Source organism: Magallana gigas, chromosome 7, assembly GCF_963853765.1.
Source record: "Magallana gigas chromosome 7, xbMagGiga1.1, whole genome shotgun sequence".
Taxonomy (NCBI): Eukaryota; Metazoa; Mollusca; class Bivalvia; order Ostreida; family Ostreidae; genus Magallana; species Magallana gigas.
The window spans coordinates 35,176,056-35,199,212 of NC_088859.1; the positions used below are offsets into that span (position 1 = coordinate 35,176,056).

The 23,157-nt window shown below is 33.9% G+C and overlaps 1 protein-coding gene across 2 annotated transcripts; it reads left to right on the forward strand.

The window, feature by feature from the left end:
* Positions 1-891: 891 nt before the first annotated feature.
* LOC105342004 (Golgi-specific brefeldin A-resistance guanine nucleotide exchange factor 1) lies at positions 892-22,153 on the forward strand. Of its 2 annotated transcripts, XM_011448781.4 has the most exons (38): positions 892-995; positions 2,043-2,153; positions 3,033-3,099; positions 3,439-3,570; positions 3,711-3,829; positions 3,953-4,061; positions 4,275-4,384; positions 4,938-5,258; positions 5,360-5,536; positions 5,736-5,904; positions 6,192-6,412; positions 6,742-6,840; positions 7,017-7,211; positions 7,595-7,724; positions 8,018-8,143; positions 8,417-8,547; positions 8,720-8,922; positions 9,166-9,289; positions 9,406-9,531; positions 9,993-10,075; positions 10,326-10,389; positions 10,641-10,813; positions 10,992-11,091; positions 11,182-11,358; positions 12,008-12,075; positions 12,291-12,477; positions 12,665-12,777; positions 12,922-13,313; positions 13,490-13,656; positions 13,874-14,117; positions 14,705-15,046; positions 15,342-15,472; positions 15,633-15,734; positions 16,364-16,477; positions 16,592-16,760; positions 17,112-17,270; positions 17,551-17,765; positions 20,661-22,153. In XM_011448781.4, the coding sequence occupies exons 2-38, from the start codon at positions 2,052-2,054 to the stop codon at positions 20,709-20,711; spliced, it is 5,712 nt and encodes a 1,903-aa protein (XP_011447083.3). In that variant the 5' UTR covers positions 892-995; positions 2,043-2,051; the 3' UTR covers positions 20,712-22,153. The 2 variants fall into 2 exon arrangements, with proteins under 2 accessions (XP_011447083.3, XP_011447084.3); XM_011448782.4 differs by lacking the exon at positions 17,551-17,765.
* The last annotated feature ends 1,004 nt before the right edge of the window (positions 22,154-23,157 follow it).

Here is a 23,157-nt window from a genome sequence, read left to right on the forward strand (position 1 = left end):
CGATTTCATTATTGTGTTATTTTCAATAATAAATTGTACTCTGGTATTGATCCCATAAAAGAAATTGTTAATCCATGTGATTATAATACTACAAAACGTCTATGTATCTACTTGGATAAATGTTTTATGCAGAGAAAACAGTTCCAGGGACTATGAAGTATTGTATAAAACTGTCCTGCATGCTGTAGCCTTTATGTTATAATTTTCTTTTGTCGGTCATTTGATTTCATTTTGACTGTATGCCAACATGGTGATGTCAATAAACCATTGAATTGAATCATTGTATATGTATATAAAAAAGGGTAAGAGAGGGCCATTGAGTCTAGTTGTGTGAAAATTGTAATAGACAAAAGCATTATTGACTGAAATGCAACAAGCGCACGCCTATTGGATTGGCCCTAAAATACAATTTACCCCCCGCCCCCCCCCCAAAAAAAAATTAATCAAAATAATAATAATTAAGTATAAAGTGTTGTTTTTTCATATCACGCATGTCCCCCCCCCCCCAAAAAAAAATACTCGCATACGCACTTTTTCTCTCAGGAAAAATTGTCCCTAAAGTCACAGTGGCCAAGCCCGTTTTAACATTTATTTCAATGTAACCATATAATATCATACCTATTGATACGAGGGTATCCATATTAACTAAAGCAAAACAATATACTGCAATACAGAATTTTATATTACTATTTTTTTCTAAATTTTGACCAGAGACATAAATAACATAAATGTTATTTATGTCTCTGCTTTGACTTTATTGTGCTTTAGTATGCACGCCTTGCTTACTATGTTAATAGTTTCAAACACTGTTAAATAAAAAAAAAAAAAAAAAACTCAAAATGAAAAAAAACCGCACTGGTATTCCAGTTACTCCCCTTTATCTGCAGCTCTTTTGTGTCTAAGATCAAAATGTCAACTCAATACACGTCATTTTGATCGCCTCACCAAAACCGACTTTCTCAATTATTATGAATATTTGACACATTGAGAACAAGGTATGTTATGTATTTAATACTGTTCAACGTATAGAATTCATCTTAGGAAGATAAATTGGAGAAAACAAACCAGAAAGCAAAAAATCTGTTGTTCTATGACCGACTGTCTTTTTGGCTTCGTTCTCGTATCAAACTTGCACAGAGTTGCCAGGTAATGTAGCTACATTCAGAAAATATTTCACCATAAAGGATTATTTTTTAAGATTTCTCTCTGAGGAAAGTAAGCAACGAAAAGAATATCATGAAATGGTTTGGCACAATAACTAGCATGATTTTTATATATCGATATAAAAAAAATATATACTCATCAATTGCTACATTTTTCATTGGTACTTGAGTCAATGCTTTTAAAGTGATCCCCTTGCTACTGCGTCACAAATACTATGGAATCTGTGTTGTATTTAGAACCCATATATGTTTCTGGACATAACAAAGACAAACCCAAATTTCTTTTGTAACAAGCAGCTGACAAGTGTATTGGAAGAACAAGTAAAATCAGTACATCAATTAATGTACTCTGCCTCTTGTTACTTGTTACTACTTACACAGTCTCTCTTTTTATATTCATTACCTAACACCTAAACCATTAGGCCTCTCATAAGGACATAAGGCTCCTTAGTTGGGGCACCTGTTAGGGCATAAGGCTCAAGTATTAGGGCTGCTGCACCATCGTGAAGTGTCAAGGCACCCTAATGCATCTATGGCATTCATTAAGTCCCTTCTGCTAAAGCACTATTCAGACTACAGGAATAACAAGAAGAAAGAGTAAAAATATTGACTATATGATACAGTAATAATATACTGGTATGTCATCAGCAGTCATCAGCAGTTTGTCAAGTTTTACTTTTGTATTTGATAACCTGATCTTTTTTTATAGATAATTGATTCATTAAAATCTACAGTACTTTGTAGATTTTTATGTGTGATGAAAGAAACTGAAAGAAAATCTAGATAAAAAGTTCCAGTTGTTGGTTTGTTTTTTTATTATGGTATGTTTTGCTCATTACCCTGGTAATTATTGCTGAAATTTTGACTCCATTTTATTAGTTTCTCAGGATGGGTAGGCCACAGAATGGAATCTACATCATCCAAGGGGAGATTAGTCTTGTTGTGACAGCAATGAAGAGAAGTTCCCGATGGGTAAATCACACACAACAGGTTCGTAGATTTGTTTATGACTGTGAGGTACTTGAAAATGATTTTCCCTGTATGTTACGAGATTAGAAGTTCAGAAAACACTCTGTTGGCTGACTTTTATCACTGCATATTCCTTGTTGAACCTCACTCTGTTGAAACCCTTATATGATCAGTTAACTGTAAACCAAATTTTATTCGTGTGCAAAAATTTTTTGCAAGACTCGCATGAGCATCATCATCGCAAATATTTCTCATCGCAAACCACTGCACTGGCAAGGAATATCCATGCAATGAACAACGAAGCAATTTAAGACAGACTGAAATCCAGGCACAAATACTTCAAAAATCCTTGATAATTGTAGACCATTTTCCTGTGTATGTTATAACATTGCACATGTGGGCAACCATACCAGTTCATACTGTATGGTATTTATAACAAAATGGGACTGGATAAGGCTTGGTCGCAAACATTAGTTGTCGCAAACCAGTTTATCTGAAGTTAATTGCAAATTACTGTCATTGTGAATAAAAGTTGATTTACAGCATCTGTTCAATGTCTTGCTGTCCTTTTATTATTTCTCCATCTGATATCACTTTTCCAGAATCTAATTTCTGTACCTTTGGCCCATTCTGCTTCAAAGTTTACCCTCAAAGTGTCTTTGAGTAAAAAAAAATGTGGAGTGGCCTTGAACAAATTTATAGGGTCAAGTCATAGATGACCTCTGCTGAAACTTGAAAATGTATCTCTTAAACATACTCCCTCTTTCTCCATTTCCTCATACTCTAGCTAAAAGGATTTTATATGATGAGTATTAGAGTAGATCTTTGTGCAAAATCCTTCTTAGTTTATATACCATCACCTATGTCTGAGCTGGTTTGTATGTATTTTTTTATTCAAAGGATGAAGAAAGTGACCCCCTTTTGAGCAGTTTTTCTCAACTAAAGGACATACTGAACAACATATCAGGTATAGTTTTGATTTCTTATCTATTTTTTTTTTACATGGATCTTTCACATGCACATTCATATACATACATTTCTTTTTTATCAGTGAAATATTTCAAGTTTTTGCATTTAAATTGGTTGTGATTAATGATCGAAATAAAAGGAAATCGATTTCAGACAGATTTTTATGTTAAACTAAATGATATCTGCATTTCCTTATCCAAACTTAAAAAATTCAAAAACATAATTAATCATATAGAAATGGTGAACTTGATATTTTTATAATGATTTTTCAGTTTATCCTCATTTTACAGTGGTTTTCAACTCTAAGGAGCTAGTCATTTTGATTTGTTTTATTTAGATTTAGATGAGATTGAGCCAAATGCATTTTTGGGACCCTTCCTGGAGGTGATCAGGTCAGAAGACACAACTGGACCAATTACAGGTCTTGCTCTGACGTCGGTCAACAAATTTTTGTCCTATGGTCTAGTTGGTAAGAAATCAAAGAAATATTTTGAAGTCACCAAGAGTGTCCAAGTCTGTGATGTTGATTCAAATTAAATTCTATTATGATCTTGTAGTCATACATTTTTTAGAAAATTGAAATGCTGTCAACATTTTTTTCTCCTCTAGATTCATCTTTTGAAACAGCACCTGCAGCCATTGAAAATATTGCGGACGCAGTCACACATGCAAGATTCGTAGGCACAGATCCAGGATCAGATGAAGTTGTTCTCATGAGAATTCTACATGTAAGACTGAGTTTTTAAGATTTTCCCCATGGACTATTGTAGTTTTTTTTTTTTTATTGTCCATGAATGTATTGATAATTTGATTACTGGTACATAATAATTGTTCACTTGGGTCTTTTCTAGGTTTTACGCACTCTGTTGCTGGCACCAGCTGGCATACTGCTCACCAATGAGTCAGTGTGTGAAATCATGCAGTCTTGTTTTCGTATATGTTTTGAAATGAGGCTTAGTGGTGAGTAGATGAAATTTGCTTTGCTAGAAGAATATTAGAATTTTAAAAGAGACTATTGGTGGTATTGTTGGATAATATTCTTGCATACATGTAAATTTCTAGCTTTGATGTGAATAAAAGTATACTATTTCAATCTGATTAGAAGCATTAGATTATTATCTGAGAGTGAAGAATTATTGATGTTGAATTGATGTTTGACTTTTTTTTATTTAGAACTATTACGGAAGTCTGCAGAACACACTCTCATGGACATGGTGCAGCTTTTATTTTCAAGATTACCACAGTTTAAGGAAGATCCAAAGTGGGTAGCCAACATGAAAAAGGTACAAATACTATACCTACCAGTCAGTCCCTGAAAAAGTTTGTGCTAAATTTGGTGAAGGATTTATTTTCAACTTAAAATAACATAAAGGGTCTAGTATATAGTTCTTTCAATTAAATTCTGTAAAATACCAAGAACATGTGATCAACAATGCAGAAAAGTGAGGTGGCAAGAGGATAAATTTATGGCCTTTTGCAATGTTAAAAAATGTGTTGGGAATTACTTGTACATTTAATTTTTTTATCCTGTTCTAGGTTACTAATAAAAAAAATCAGAAGATTGTAAATCAACCTTTGATAGTCTAAAAGAAATAAGTATTTTCAATGTTGCAAGTATTTCTTAGTTATTGTGAATGATGCTAATGTTATGAGGCTTCCACTGTCTTTGCAAACCATTTTACATCAATTATTTGCTAAACAAAGTAACAGCTGATAAAAGTTGACAGCATTATTTAAATTGCATTGACATTACAAAGACATGTAATATCTATATGTGTACCAAAGCCACTGATTAGAATTCAATATGATTTTACTATACTTTGTTTTTAATAACAGCTGAAGATGAGAACAGGAGGAGTTGATCCATCACGGATGGGAAGAAAAAAGAGATCCCCAAAACCCAGGCCTAAACGACCCAAGTCCAAACCACAGGAAAATCTATCAGCTACGATACAGGAGTCTGAAAACATTTCTAGCTCAAGGGAAGATGTGTCTGGGGGTCAGGATGTGTCGTCTTACGGGGCTCTGTCAGAGGGCCAGGATCCCCCCTCAGTCCCAGAGGGGCTAGAGTATGTGAATGCCCCTAGTGAGAGACTAGCTACCACACCTGCTTCTCCAGGGGAAGGCGGAGTAATTGACATCAGTCAACAGTTCCAGGTATTGACAGCAAGCATTTACATTAATAAAGATACTGTATTTGGTTGTATTTTAAAGAAACAATTTGTGAAATTATTCAATTTGTGTTTTGGTTGATACAGAAAGCAATGGATGAAGAGGCTGCACAAGTTTCCTCCGATTATTCAGAGCATCAAAACACTGACAAGGAAACCATAAGTTTATCAGGGGATTCCAATAATATCAATATAAATGTAGAAAATTCTGGATCCACCCCACAAGTTGTGTTATCAGTCGCAGATGGTGTAGAAACATCACAAGTAAGATAACTTATTTTTTATTTATTGATTATTTTATAACTTATAAATTTGCAATTCCATTGCAATGAAAGGTGGTAAAATTAACAGCTTTGTATCATTCATCAATACACATTTTACAAGGATATACAACTAGAAAATGTACAAGTAAAAGCATTTAATATATTGATATCTTTGGAGTAATCTAGATTATTCATTACAGAAGAGCTCTGATACTTACATGTATGGAGAGGCTGATCGTGCTAGTTTACAGTCGGAGGATACCGAGTCTGTACACAGTACAGCAGAGAATGCCGAATCAGCGGCGGCTGTGGATGAGATTGTCAATCCCCAGGGGGTCAGGTTCACCCCTCACCACCACCATAAAGAAGGTAGGCAACAGCTTGATGATGGGTTAAGCAGGAATAACTCTTTAACTTGGAAAAATCAAAATCTTTCTAACATTTATGAAAGAAAAAGAATGGTGTATTTATGTGGAGAATGTAAATGTTCAAGACATGTATCAGGTGAAGTGTTTATTCATTGTGAATTATGTTTCAATTTTTTTTTAACAAAGGTAAAGTTTTTCGCAGCCTGTAAAATACAATTTCAAATATGTAAAGTGAGTCTTTATTGAAGGATATATTAATATCTGATTTTTTGTGATGATAACTTGTAGGCTCTGGACCATTATTGCCATATGGTTTGCCATGTGTGCGTGAATTGTTTCGATTCCTGATCTCACTGACCAATCCCTTGGACCGTCACAACACAGATGTAATGATTCACATGGGCCTCAGTCTGCTGTCAGTAGCACTAGAGTCGGGTGCAGACCATATCGGCCGATACAATTCTCTTTTGTATCTAGTCAAGGATGAAATGTGTCGACACCTCTTTCTGGTACATTTTAGAGGCATGATGGGCATACTGTAGAATTATTAACAACTATCAAATATTCAAATTCCCGGTTTGATTAAGATTTTTAAACTGATGAACTCAAATAAAGGGAGATAAGATATGATTACCATAGATACAAACCCACTTTTGGGGTTGGGTTTTGATTTCTTAGTTAAAGGCGAGGAGAAACATGTATTTTCAGCATATTGTGTTTGTAATAAGTCATGATTGATCAATTTTCATCAATTTGACACCTTAAGATGAGTAGTAAGTAAAAAAAGCTTTGATACCTGATACATTGTTATGTATTTTAATTTAAAATTTTTTTCCAGCTGTTGCAGTCTGAGAGGCTCTCCCTGTTCTCAGCTTCCCTCCGAGTTTGTTTCTTGTTGTTTGAGTCCATCCGAAGTCACCTCAAGCTTCAACTCGAGGTAAAGGATAATTAAACTCAGTGCTAATGTATTTTATACAAACACATTACCTTAATGTGCAGATGGCAGACCATATCCATGTACATTACTTTAATATTGTCCAGATGAGTTATCAAATTGTATACAATTGATAAAAAAATCATAATTTTAGGATATTTTGTTTGTGTTTTATACAGTTTTACTTGACCAAGCTCACAGACATCATTGTGTCCGAGTCCCCGAGGATCTCGTATGATATACGTGAGATTGCCCTGGAGTCCATTGTTCAACTGTGGAGAATTCCTGGTCTGGTCACAGAACTGTACCTTAACTATGACTGTGATTTATACTGCTCTAACCTGTTTGAAGATCTTACCAAACTTTTATCTAAGGTACAAAATCATCAGTAAATAAACTACTGGTACAATGTGTATGAATAAGATTCATGTTTAATGTGGAAAAAAATTACTGCTTTTACCAACTTTGCTGAAGTTGTTCTAACTTGAAAAATCTTACAAAACTTTTATCTAAGGTACAGAGACATCAACTTATCAGTAACTAAACTACTATATACATGTATGAATGATTTTAATGTTAATGGGGAAAATGTAATAATTATTGCTTTTACAACCTTGCTGAAGTTGATTGTTTAATTATCACAAGTAGTATGCTTTTGAGGCTTTTCAAGATCGATGTTTAATTATCACATGTAGTATGCTTTTGAGGCTTTTCAAGATCGAGTGGAAGAAAAACAGTATTTGTATTTTGGTTCCAGAATGCGTTTCCTGTGCAAGGCCTGTTTTCCACACACCTTCTGTCTCTGGACGCCCTGCTGACTGTGGTGGACAGTATTGAGCAGCACTGTCACAGCAGAATACTGAGTACCAACAAACTAGGAGTAGACAGTAGGGACCTTATCAGTACTGTAGATTCATTATTAAATGCAAGGAATTTATCAACATAGAATCGTGAGATGCAACCCTTGCGAATTTTAATTTGTTATGATTTTAGTTTGTTATATATGATAAGAGTACTGTACAAAACTAAGATTTGAAAAATACCGGTAATACTGATTTTGCTGCATGCATGAATTCATTAGATGTGTGTTCCCTGTACAAACCTCGTTTAATTTTATCTGTTTTAAATTTAATGTATTGATGAATGGTAAGAGAGTTGCATTTGTACACACCTGTTGCAGGTAAACAGCCTGATCAGTCAGCTGTGACCGGGGTGGAGGAGAGTGTCCCTGAGCCTTCTGTACCCAGTCCCCCCACTACTGGCTATGTCATGGCCCAGAAACTCCTCAGTAAGGACCAGACTCAGGGTAAGTCCCACTGTCTACCTGACTAAAATTTAATACAGAGCAAAAGTGAAATTTGATGTAGTAATGATTTATTATCTTGATTTACAATGTACATTAGGAGAAATGTTCGCAAATACATGTGCATGTATTGATGATTTTATTAAAAAAAAAAAAATTCAGCTTGTACATGTATCATATATTGGTGTGTACATATTTTATACTTGGAGAGCCTGCTATAATTTGGTCAGTTGTGTGAATTTCTACAGTGTCAAAAGTTTGTATTTTATTTTACAGAAAACTTAAAAGAGGAACCTAAACATAAGGACCCTGTGACTAAAACTCAATCCTTTCGACAGAACAGAATGAAAGTGTCTGCTCCAATTCCCTCAGTAGAGGATATTGCAACTATTAAACATAAGAAAAAGGTGTGCCTACAAAGGACTTCAGCAAAAAATTGATTTTATCCAACCTTTTAAACATATGTAAATGTACCTATGTACATATATATGGAATTGCTTGAAATTGTATCAGTTAGGTCTTTAATTCTATGTAAATAACCAAACTAAAACTCAAAGTCCCATATTTTTCTTTTACCAGCTTTACTACACAGGAACAGAACAGTTTAACACCAAGCCTATTAAAGGGATCACCTTCCTTCAGGAGCAGGGATTGTTGTCTGATCCCTTGGATCCTGGGGAGGTGGTCACATTCCTGAAGGAGAATCCCAGACTGGATAAAGCTATGATTGGAGAATATGTAGCCAAGAAATCCAACCACAAAGTCCTGGAAGCTTTTGTTAAGTAAGTCTGTTCCAGTATTCTTTGGGTAGAATGTATTAACTTACACGACTCTTTGGCAATGTCACGATTCTTCGTTTAATTTGTACCTGTGAAATACATGATGGTTTTTTCCTTATTCCTGGCATATACCTTGCATTTATATGTGCAGTACTTGAAACCTTCTCTCTACTACATATCATGTATATGAATAAATGAAGGATTTTGTCATTGAAAGCATATAATGATGGAATTGAACTGTTGCAGGTCATTTAACTTTGAGGATCTTCGAGTGGATGAGGCGCTGAGACAGTACCTGGAAGCATTCCGTTTACCTGGGGAAGCCCCTGTTATCTCTTACCTAATAGAGCACTTTTCAGACCACTGGCATGTGAGTGATTAAAAATAAAGATCTATTTTGGTCAAAGTATCAGATCCAAAATTATTTAATGTTATATATTTATCATTTAATCAGTATATATTATTTTTTGATGTTGAAAATTACAGAAAAGTAATGCTGAGCCATTCGCCAATGTGGATGCTGCATTTACCCTGACATACGCTATTATCATGTTAAATGTGGATCAGCATAACCACAATGCAAAGAAGCAGAACATTCCAATGACAGTGGCGGTAGGTACCAAGATCTGCCGTTTAGAAAATTCAAAATCTACATACACACTGTGTCAATATACTGTAGATTCCTTATTCTAGGCGAGGACTTAATTCCGCATTCCAACTTTTTTCGCCTGAATATAAAATTGCGAACCGCAAATTTTTATCATAGTTTAAGTTAGTTTACATGAGTTTGAAAAATAAAAGCAAGATTTCAAAATCTGCAAGGGCTGCAATTTTACGCAGATATTAATTCCTTGCGTTTAATTAGGAGTCTACAGTAAAATTGAATGTACTGAACAGTATAAGCTGCTCTGTAGTATATTTGTGGAAAACTGTCGAACACAGTACAGAATCAAAGAAAATAAATTCATTGAAATGTTTTCAAGGGAAAAAATATGATTGTACGAGTATACATATTAATGTATAGTGTTTGATACAAAGAATAATGTAATTTCAATATGGTCCATACTTAATAGGAATTCAAGAAAAACTTGACAAAATGTAATGGTGGAGCAGAATTTGATCAGGACATGTTGGAGGAGATTTACAATGCAATTAAGTAAGTTGTATAGTGCTACCTTTGAACTTTAGAAATAACAATAGTTTTATTGTTTGCTGCTGAAATGATGTCCATTGTGTGCACCTATTAAACGTGTTATTTGTGCATTACCTCTGTGCTTTTTAACACTTACAAAAATTTATTAAATGAATAAATAAATAACTCAAAAACCTTGGACCACTAAAATTTTAATGATATGGTGATGCTTCCTTATGACATATACATGTACATTATTTTTTTTCCTTTGAAGGAGTGATGAAATAGTGATGCCTGCAGAACACACAGGTTTAGTCCGTGAAAATTATCTCTGGAAGGTAAGTATTTAAAAACATTTTGTAGATTTTTCAAAATTAACATTTTCTTGGGATGGTAATTTCATAGATGAATGGTTAAGTTAACCAAGAAATCTATAAAATTTGTATCATCCATGAAACATTATTAGTTCACTGAAAGTTGCATGACAGTTGAAAATCATACATGGACAGTGTAGATCTAGATCTTTATGAATTTTTAGAAAAATATGTAACCTTGAAAGTGCTGAACCACAAGTATGGTTGTGTTATAGGTTTTGTTGAAGAGAGGCACTACTAAAGATGGATTTTTCCTCCATGTTCCCTCTGGATCATTCGACCATGACTTGTTCACTCTTATTTGGGGCCCAACAGTTGCAGCTTTGTCTTTTGTGTTTGACAAAAGCTCAGATGAGTCAATCATTCAGAAAGCAATTGCAGGATTTAGGTATGTACAGTACATGTACATATGTAAATATACTTTCTGCTATAGCGATGTACATATACTTTCGTCTATAGCCATATTCAATCGCCTGTAATAATAAAGATCCTTGTTTAAGGGTTACACTGTTTGACTTGAAATGTTAAATTATTTGTAAATCATGTGTTCTGATTTTCTCCTGTAGGAAATGTGCAATGATATCAGCTCACTATGGAATGAGTGATGTGTTTGATAACCTAGTCATATCATTGTGTAAATTCACAACTCTTCTCAGCTCTGCAGAGGTTAGTAAAGAAAACTTAATGTTACATTTTTGATATTGAGTATTCCTCATGATCTTTTTTTACATTTTTAATTAATCACATTATTCACAGAGTCCTGAGAGTATCCCTGTGATGTTCGGGAGCAATAACAAAGCTCAGCTGGCAGCTCGAACAGTGTTTGGGCTAGCTCATCGCCATGGTGACATATTGAGGGAGGGATGGAAAAACATACTGGACTGTATGCTTCAACTGTATCGTGCCAAATTGTTACCAAAAGGGTTAATTGAAGTAAGTTTTTCAATTTTCATTTGTTCTTTTCTCCCGACATATTTTCAGCTAAATAAGGAAAGCAGAGGGTTAGACAATCAATCTAATTAAAATAAGACTTGTAAATCCCCTCATCTCTGCTATAGGGCTATGCTATACAAGATCAACCAACATCCTTTACAAGGAGCGACTTTTCAACTTAAAAATGTTAGCCAATCAGATTCAAGCCTCCATAAACAGATCAAAAAATAGTTTGCTAGATTAATCTCTTACAAATCTGAGGCTTGGTATGCTATTTTATGCCAAGTTTAAGTGCTATGATTATGATTTTAAAATTTTTCTTGCCAAATGTATATCAAATCTGTCAGATCGGCTTGGTGGCATTTAATAGATTCTTCAGTGAAAAAGAAACATGTGTCCAGCGATCATTGCAGGAAATTTTTGAATAACCCACTAATGCGGGTTATTTTTTTTTTCTTCAGTGTTGACAATTTCATATCACGCATGAATCACAAAATAAAGCATTTTATTGTTTGAATTAAACAAACAAACCAAGAAATTTCCATCCTCATATTATAGATGGATAAAGAAACATTGTAAAGACCTTCAAAAAATATTTTTGTTAATATTTATTTAGAATAAAAAACAAAATTTTTGCTTTTTTAAACAGGTGGAAGATTTTGTAGACAGCTCTGGAAAAATATGCATTGTACGAGAGGAGATAACAGCTGCTCAGAGGTACATGTATATGATGTCACAAATTTAATAAGAAAATTCTTTCAAGAGGTGTTTTAATTCATGCAAATGGATAGAAAACTACATTATACATGACATGCAATATTATACAAGTTTGTTGTTGTTTGCAATGTTTTTTAATTAAAAGATGATTGTTATTATTGGCCACCTGTTCAAATGTTCACAAGTTTACATAGTACTGCTTTCTCCTTTTGCAGGTCTGAGGGTGTGTTCAGTAGCTTCTACTCCTACTTCAGTTCTGAGCCAGCCACAAACAAAGGCCCTACCCCCGAGGAACAGGAGGCCTCCAAGCAGGCTCAAAGCTGTATCCGAGACTGTCACCTAGAACAGTTAATTCTGGACAGCAAGTTCTTGAGAGAGGACTCGCTTCAGGAGCTCATTAAAGTAAGACACATGTTTTTAAGCTTGTGTTACTTCTGTATAAACAATCATAGCTTATACTACTGAATACCTCTCTTTGGCAATTATTATCATGCATCATTATTGTATAGCCTGTAAATGTATATATACACTGTATGTGTAACTTTATTCATTTTATAAAATTAATGTGTGCAAACTTCTTCAATTTTAGGCACAGGTATTTGCCTCTCAAGGTCCAGAGGTTCATAATTCAGAATTACAATTTGATGAAGATGCAGCAGTGTTCTTCCTTGAACTTTTGATCAAAGTCATTCTACAAAACAGGTATGAATAAGACCAGACTGGGTATAGATTCCCTCAAAAAAGAATATTTCTGTAGTCAATTTATAATTGACCTCAGATTCATACTGGTATTGCATGGTGGTTATTAACAAGTTATTATATTATTTGCTGTTTCTTGGTTTTCAGGGATCGAGTGGTTCCAGTATGGCAGAATGTGAGAGATCATTTATACAACTTGATAGTTAACTCCAATGAATGCACATTCTTGGTGGAGCGAGCAGTGGTGGGACTTCTGCGTCTGGCCATTAGACTGTTACGTAGAGAAGAGGTGGCACCACAGGTCCTTACATCTCTACGCATCCTCTTAATGATGAAACCTGCAGTAATTCATTCATGCACCAGGCAGATTTCTTATGCTCTTCACGAGCTTCTGAGGACAAATGCTGCAAATATTCACACAAGCCAGGACTGGTTCACTTTGTTTACTTTGCTGGAGGTTGTGGGAGCAGGTGCTAACCCCCCACCCCTACTGCAGGTGTGTCCAGGGATAGAAATGTCAGAGGCTATCAGTGATGCAGGTCAGTAAAAAAACTTGTGGAATATTAAAGTGCTTTGAAAGCCCACATTTACATGCTGCAATTTTATTTAATTGATGTTTACATGTATAAATGTAAAAGCAGTTTATGCAGCAAAAGCCTCACTGTTAAATATTTGCAACATTTCTCGATTCATTTTTATTTTTAAATGCTTGTAGGTGCCCAGAGTGACAGTGAATTACCCAGTGCTTCTGTCGGTGACAACTTCAGTGACAGAGGATACACCTCTGACAGTGAGATCAGCTATGACAGGCAGATGTCAGCACAAAGAAGCCCCTCCCCTCTAGAAATTAGACCCATTCCTGACAATGGCAGCTGGCTTCTGGTAAAAATTAGTTTTAATTAGCTTCCTTTTGCTCATTGACAAATAATATTGTTCCATTTTGCTGGTGTATGAAAGAGGAAGGTATATGTGTAACACAATAATGATATGAGGTGTTTGCTAGATCTGAAATTTTAGTCAAAATGTTAATGTCTTAATTTTGATAAAATTGATGTCTTTACACAGTCTTTTGACACAAACATGTGTACATCTTTTGTAGGTGAACAAGGACACCCAACATGTGCCCCGTGAGGAGCATGCCCATGTGAGCATTCCCAAGGTGGTTCCTAATCAGTACAGCATTGAGCTGAATGAGGACCTCCATTACTGTGACAGTAGGGCCCTGCTTAAGTCATCAGAGACCCTGGCTTTCCTTGTCCGAGACGCAGCACATGTCACTCCACTTAACTTTGAGAGTTGTGTTCACTGTATACGAGCTTTTGTTGAGGCCAGTGTAAATGGAGGTATGTAGTTTGTGATATGTTAAAATCCTATTTTTATGTACAGGTGTGATCTTTTTTACATTATGGTAGAGGGAAAGGCATTCATGGAAAAATGTAAAAAATACAAGTATGGCCCTTCAGACATTTTGTCTATAAATTTCAAGCTAGGACAGGCATTTTGGATACAAGCTTCTTTTTCAGAAATGTGACTTTTGTATGACAAAAGAATTGATGACAAGAATGTCTAGGTATAATTCTGTTTGACTCATAGAGGTCATACTGTATGTCCTTTTATAGTATACTGTGGTTTCATTAATATTCAAGGATATCAATTTTTGTGGATAAAATGAAAATCACAGTTTCAAGGATATGTAAATTTGTGGCCAATGACACTTTATATGCAAAATGTTAATAGAATTGCAGTTCAATGAACATTTAATTTCGTGGATCAACTTGTCAACGAAATCCACGAAAATTGGTATTCAACGAATATTGATGAAACCACAGTACACGCAATAAGGATACCATTACTCTAAGCCTTTCTGTATGTTAAGTTTGCGGACTTTGGCGGTAAAGTTGAATGTACAAGTAAATTCTCTTTTTTTCAGGCAGAAAAAGGGTGCATGTTTTTGCACAACAACAGAAGGTACAAAACAAACATCATCATAAAAAATCTAAAAGGGATGCTGCAAAAATGAAAAAGTCTTCATCCTCACCTAGTCATCTTCAAGCCATGTGTGTATCAGATGATGAAGGGGAGGATGAAGGAACAGCCGGTGGACTGGCTTCACTATCAATTCAGCTGTTGGATCTTATGCACACACTGCATACCCGTGCTGCTACAATATTTACTTCTTGGGCTGAAGAGGAACAAAGTTCGGAAGAAAGAGAATCCATCGATGCTTGTCATAGTGCACTGTGGATTAAATGTTGGTGTCCATTGTTGCAGGGTGAGGATTTAGATATTATAATTACTTGTACATGTACACAAATTTTTTGGGATTATTTGTCTTTACTCTGCATCGAACATCCAATCAGTGCATGGTTATTGTGAATGCATTGAACTGTACAAATCTGTCTTGTGTCTATGTCATTATTGTTACTAATGTACATTTAGTTGGTGTTATATTAAAAGTAATGATAATGATGGTGTTCAGTGGGCTTGTTATGAGAATATGGAAATGAAAGATCAGTATAAGTACAATGTAGAATGTATAATATTTTTTACTGTGATGTAACCTCTAGGTATAGCCAGGTTGTGCTGTGATACTAGGAGACAAGTTAGAAGTCAGGCCTTAACTTATCTACAACGGGCTTTATTAGTTCATGACCTCCAAACCCTATCCGCAGCAGAATGGGAAGCTTGCTTCAATAAGGTACTAACAATGAATTATGAAGACTGGTACAATAAATGATCCAAGAATAATGATGAAATTGATTCAAATTCTGTTGGAATTGTGAATTTTCCTCATCAAAAAGTTGGTTCAATAGACTTTTAATATGTGGCCTTGGAAAATGTGTCTGTTTTTTCTGCAGGTTTTATTTCCTCTCCTCACCAAGCTGTTGGAGAACATCAACCTTCAGGACCCGTCTGGTATGGAGGAGACCAGGATGAGGGCCTCGACTCTACTCTGCAAGGTAAACAAACGGCAAAGAAATCACAACTCACAATGCTCTTACTCTTAAAGACCCCGTTTTAAGCCACTTCCCCTAAAATTTACCTGGTATGAGATCAATAAAATACTGCTTGTCAATCACACAAGAAACAATAGGTGAGCAATGTATAGCAATTAACACCTAGCTTGACGGACCCTGGTCACTCAAGGTAATTAACATCAGTTTTAATTAGGCCCCGCCTACTTTTAAAGTAACCATTCGGTCATGAAATAGGTCTTTAAAGTGTGTTCTCTAACGTGGTCCAACATACCGTAATAATAGAATGTATAGCTTTTTTCTGCACAATCATGCAAAGGTTTGCATTTTGAGTCATGTACTTTTATTTTTGGTGAATTTCTTTTTTGAAATATCTGAAACGATGGCTATAAAGAAATAAGTTTTTATACAATTGAGATGAGATTGCAAAATGTAGCAACCCACTGAAAAATTTAGTTATATGTAAATGTAAATGACATTATGTTGGGTTTTTTTTCAATGTACATGCATAAAATTTATTTAAATGTACATGGAAATGTGTTGATGTTACAAATGCAATAGATGTTACTGTGGTCAGGTTAAACAATAAATCGAGTTTGGGTGGTTCATTTCAGGTTTTCCTCCAACACTTGAGTCCATTGTTGTCCTTGAGTACCTTTACTGCTTTATGGCTAACAATATTGGATTTTATGGACAAATATATGCATGCTGACAAAAGCGATCTTTTGGTAAGTGGCCTGCTCCTGCAATATTTATTACAGGAATCTAATACCAGTGACTTTTTGCATATGTATAAAATCAATTCCATGTATTGGGTTTACAAGCATTTTTTTAACTTGAAGTTGGAAGCAATACCAGAGTCCTTAAAGAACATGCTTTTGGTAATGGACACGGCCAATATATTCCACACGTCAGAGGGAGGCGAGTCACAGCTCTGGAAACTCACATGGGACAGAATAGACACTTTCTTACCTCACTTGAAAAAAGAGCTTTTCAAACCTAAAAACTCAGGTGATTTGATACGTACATTATTTATTTCAGTTTGTAATATGCTTTTTTGTTTATTGTTTACATCATGTACATTTTTTTATTAACATGTTGCATATATCACAGTATAACAAGGGTCCAAAATGTATTAATCTACTTCATTTGATGAAATATCAACATTTTGTACAATTTAATACCATTTTCATGACAGATTTTGTACATTAGTGAACAAAAGTTATTAGCTGTCTGATTTTTATCTGGGAGCATTTTTCTTTCAAACATGCAAATATTTACTCATTGAAATAAAGGTACATGTACATTACATGTTCATGTATTTGACCAACTGAAACATGTCATTGTTATTACTCACTGTAGAGGAGACTCCTGTGATAAGCTCTCAGCCTGCTCCTAGCACTGCTGAACCAGTCACCCAGACACTGCATGAGCAAAAGATCTCACCAGAGTTGTCTCCCTCTCAGATCCCACCAGAAGTTCCACTAGAGGGCATTACTGTTGTAAAGGAACATAGTCACGGTATGAATTTCACATCACAATATGATTAATAATTATATTTCATACTATTTGGAAAACTTTTAGTTTTTTCTATTTACGGGTATTAGATAACAGGTAGCAGTACATGTAGTTTAATTGATATTATTTTTTATATACCTTTATATTATTTTTTGTTTTACATGCACACACATGTTTATATGAAGTTAGATTATGTATGGCTGCATACAATGTATAAATTTAAAACATAAACAATACATGTACTGGAATTCGTTAAACAATGAATCAACTGGTCCCGTTTCAGGCTACTACCAGGGGTCTACCGAAGAGGGTGATTCCCCGCCCCCTTTACCTCATATGGCCCTCTCTCACTATCTTAGTCAGCCCTACTGCTCAGCTGTAGGGCACCACCCTCACGTCTCGGTGCATAAAAGCCATGTTAGTCCTGACCCCCCTGTACCACTCTTATTGCACCCAGATATAATGCCCTCTACACCTGTACAATTTGTGACACCACAAGTAAGTACGACTGCATGTCCTGGGTAAGGGCTTGGAACCTGAAGCATAACCCAAAAGTTGCAGGGTTGCATAGTGGCTTAGAATTACCCTTTGTATATATAACCACATATTGACACATTCAGTCTCCTTTAATATTTTTTTGTTTCTTAGTAAGTCTTAAAAGAAACTTTATTTTTTATTGGTACTCAAACTGTCTGTGAAGGTGAAGGGATGTTTAGGGACCACTGTTTGAGTTACATTTTCATGTATTTTGTTAAAAAACATTAATAATCCAAGCAATAAGCATTGATCTGTTGTTTAGAGACTAAAATCCCTCAAATAAATTATTGAGTAGTGAGAATACATGTACTTAAAATTCATTTTAAGAATCGCTATAAAGATGGAATTAATGAAGAATAAACTTATTGCATAATGCTTCAAATTCTTTTTTAGAAGTAAGCTTTAGGAAAAGAACATTATAAGTAATTAAGCTTTAGGAACCCTACTATATAAAATGGAACAAAATATATTTCATTACTTTTTTTATGATTGTACTTTATACACAATGTGAACAATTTGTCTTGAGCCCAATGATATACATGTATGTATATAGTGTTCCGACCTATATTGCACCACATTTTTGTTTGTTTTCTCTTGTTGGGGTTGTTGTATTCATTTCTTTGTAAACCTATAGTTAGCAAAGGTGTTTTGACAGATACTCTTTTGTTCTAAAAATTATTATTTCTTTACGTTGCTTGGCTGCATGATTTTTAAATTCTTGATAAATATTGGTACATGTATTTAAGTGTATTCAAATTCAGGCATCAATCAAATGTGTATCAGTGTGAGCATATTGTTAATAGTTAGAGGATAAAGCCCAATGATTAAAAAAAAAATGATACTACTGAATCCTCATAAATGACTGACATACAGTATTTAGCTAGTTTTGTGAATGTGTCTTTAAGGTGGGTTGTGGGTTTACCCCATAAAAAATTTCACGAGAAAACATGCCCTGAAAATCATGAAAATCCAATGGTGTTGTAGTATTTACAGTTCATTCTATAAAATATTCATCAAATTTGCCTATGCTTTTTTTATGCAATACCGGCTTGAACTTGGTATTGATGATGGTGCTGTTTTGACGCTTATCTAATGATTACATAGAAAAATAAGCATTTTCGAGATGGAGTTATTTTGAAAAATTGCAAGTAACTTTTAAACAATTTAGACAAATTTATCAACTGTTTCTGTGCGTAAAGAAAAAGTGATTTAAAACAAATTTATGTAAAAAAAACTATATGTGTTCTCGCTAGATTTTTTGCTATTTTATCTTTATTTTAATTTGATAATTTTACCGAAAATTGACATATTTTCTGTATTTGACGTCGTGAGTATGATGTCATTTATTTTTAATCCGTTCCACTTATTTAGTGATAACAATCACTTAAAAATCAAATTTAGACTTCTAAAGCTAAAACTAGTAGCTTACATTTCTGAAAAAGCAATTTTGGAGGGTATGAAAATTAAGTATTACAGAGATTCTAAAAAAAGGCATATTTTAACTATAAATTCAATGTTATAAGGCCTCCCGTGTACCCCCGGTTAGCATTGGCCTGTAAAAAACTATAATTCTTAATTTTGCTTTTTGTATTATATAAACATTCTTTTTTTTTTTTAATTAAAAAGATTTGTTTAGTTGCTATTAAAGGAATTAAATTAAAAAGCCCACTTTTGCCCTCTTATTCTAAATCAGAGAATGCAGAGCATAATATTTTTTATATCTAAAATTTAGAGGAAAGTGTGGTACCAAATTTTTAAGTAGGTTCCCCATTTCCACTTTTTCTTCGTCAAAATGTTAGTTTAATGTAAATTTATGCAAATAGTCTTAAATCTAGAAAACAGATGATTTTTGTAAGATATGGACTTTATTTTGGTTATCAAAATCTTTACAACTAATTTAGAAAATTTAATTCCCCGGCTTTGCTCCTCCCTTTTTTCGGTCAAAATAGTTACGATATACTTACTATTAATGCTTGTAGACTTTATTACAGACGCAAACTATTTTACAGACTCTCTCTCTCTCTCTCTCTCTCTCAAAAGTTCGAGACTACATGACTGTCATTGCTTAGCTTTCATGTACAGTTTCACATAGAGTTAAAAAGTAACGCTCCAATTCTTGATAATAATCTACGTAAATATGATGTATTGCTTCCAATCTGCATTTCTAACTTACGATTCTTACATGAAAACTAAGACTTGGCATGAATTACTACTACATTATTTACACTATAGACCTAAATCGAATTACTTTATTATAACTAAGAGCATTTGACGTTAGAAAATGTGAAGCGGGAAACTTTGAGATGTCTCCGTTATGACGTCATAAACAAATGTGCACAAAACAGCCTCTTGAGTTGTCTAAATCGAGTACAGAATTTGATGATGAAAGCAAACCCGCGACCCACCTTAAAAACCTAATGTTATATACATAATGCACATGGCATTCCAATAGAACAGTTGCAATTGGTTCATCATGCTTATTTACCGGTATCTATATATTATTTAATCAAGAGCTTATTTGCACTTTGCTTTACACTTTTTTCTAATGTCAAAAGCTATTTAATGTTGATATAATTCGATAGATAAGGAAAAACAGATTTCTCAATGAAATGAAAAAGTTGATAAATAAAGTTGAAATAATGTACTGGTAGGCAATGTTAGATTTGCCATACTTGTAAACAAAAATTTCCCCAAGAAAAAGTATGTTCATATTAGAGTTAATTTCACTGTTTATTTGTGTTTTATTTATTGTGTAGATATTATTCTTTGAATAGTTTTGTGGTATTTTTCAATATTATGGCTGAACAATCTCCATCAATGATTATGATACATATATACCTTGTGTCTATGTTTCAGAGAGCCCAAGAGGAAGTACAGGCCAACAGCCCAATGATAGAAAACCCATAATTCTTCCACCGGCCTCCTCTGTACAGCACCCTGTACATACCATCTAGAAGATTATAAAGAACTTACAACAGTTGTAATGGGAAAATAACAATAGAACCCTTGTGTCCTAGCTTTTGTTGAAATGTCTGAATCTTCAGTTTGTACATTGTTATTGTTAACTTATCAGAAGTTATAGAGATGTGTACCATATCGTGTTGTGTACAGATTCCTCAGATGTGTGATATTTTAAAAGATGACCGTTTGAAATACAAATTTTTTTTTACAATTTTACCTTTTTAACTTTCAGTACTCCTCATTGAAAATGAAAAACAGAGATTTTAGGAATGGGGTTTCATTGTATTTTGAAACAGTTCGCCTTAATTACTACATTGTACGTTTTTAAAGCAGGAATAGGCTCAGTATAGTACACATATGACCGTCATTTCGACAACAAAATTGTACAACATTAGGGGTATACATTCACATGAAGATTAACTAAAAACAAATACTATAAAAAAAAATGAAAAAAACTTATTTTAAACACAGATTTATTAATTTTAAGTTTCCACTCAAAAGTGCATTTAATATTCCCATATCTATAATTTCATATGATATGGAAATTCATCAAAGAACATGGACAGATTGAAACCCCGTTACTAAAAATGGATCAAATCACTTTGAATGCAGGTAAAAAGTACATGAGGTTATGATAAAAACCCTCTTTCTTTTGATTTTGCATATCATTCAACATTAAGCTAAATTTGTAATGGAAATTATAATTAACAAGTACAGTATACTAAATCATCTTACAAAAATGACATCATTTAATATTCATTTTTTGTGATTTTACACAAAAGTCATGTTTATTTATTTCATATACATGTATTATACATGTTAAATAAATTATTTTTCCTATTTGGAGATATAATTACATGTACTGCATATATTATAGGTATGTTTGTGAACTGAATATCCTTTAAACAAACCTGATTTTTTCCTGATTACACTTCTTTAAAATTCTTTTAATGAATTGTTGATCTATGATGACATTGTATAATACTGTATCAGGATTGTGTTGTCTCTATATATTAACAAATGTTATTAAAGGTACATGTATAATGTGTTTGTTTAGGTCAGATAATTTGTAATATTATATACAGTGTATATATTGAAAGATACATAAATTTTATGTATGTTAACTTTATAAACAACATGGCTTTCAAAGAAGGTGGCAGTCATTTATTAATAGACAAAACATCCATTGTATTTTGAGGCAAGATACTAAGTTGTATAATAATGATCATCAGTTATGTCAAAAGTATTTTCTGTGTGTATTAATGTGATATGAAAGATGATTGTACATACAGTATCTGTATTAACACTCAACTGTTTAAATATTTATTGTATTCTCAATGTGACGAGTACTTTTAACATAGTAAAAATAAAATGTTTTTTAAAAAATCTACTCGTATTTATTAACTAAAAGGATTTGAAATGCCAGGTATAGGTATTTAAGGAGGCTGACTTTAGTTTTCATTGTGCACATTTTTATGCATTCATGTAAAATAGAATGATTTATACCTTTTATGAAATTGTTTCCATACCATTTATTAATTTCTGAATGAAACCATTGTACCAATCCACATTGGTAATACATGTACTCCAATTATGTAGCAAAATTTGGTGCATTTTGATATTTTGAGGTAACCCCCACTAAAACCAGACAGTAGAATTAAGTACTATTTTTAGCTCACCGAGACGAAGTCAAGGGGAGCTTATGTTATACCCTCTGCGTCGGCGGTGGCGTCGGTGTCGGCGTCCGGACCTGGTTAATGTTTTTATTGCAGGTCCTGTATCTAAGCTATTACTTGTCCTATCTTCACCAAACTTGCATGGATGATGCATCTGGACCTACTTATGGACTTTAAAGACTTGGATGCTGAATCTGGGTCCTAAATTTCAGATGCTGGAGGAGGTTAAGGTTGTTGGACCAGGTTAAAGTTTTTGTTGCAGGTGCCCTTTGATAGCAATATCTTAGTTACTGCTGGTCCATACTTCACCAAACTTGCATGGATGGTGTGTCTTATGATACTGATGCACCAGACAGGCTTGAGTGCTGAATCTGAGCTATAGGTTTCGGTGCTGGATGAGGTTTAGTTTTTTAGAACAGGTCACATGTTTTATAATAGATGATAGCTTGCATAGTAGATTTAACTTTATTATAAATAAACGCAGAGGTTGCTTCAGATGCAGAGCCTGATCTCCATTATCAAGGATGCTAAAGAAATCTCCTACCTCACTCAAACCTGCTGGATAGATAGATGTGTTTGTTGATAAATGATATAACATGATTCCTATGATATAGTATTGTATGATATGAAACGATATTGTTTGATATGATATGTTATATTATAAAAAGTTATATGATACGATATGATATTGAATCAATTTTTTTGATATTTTATGA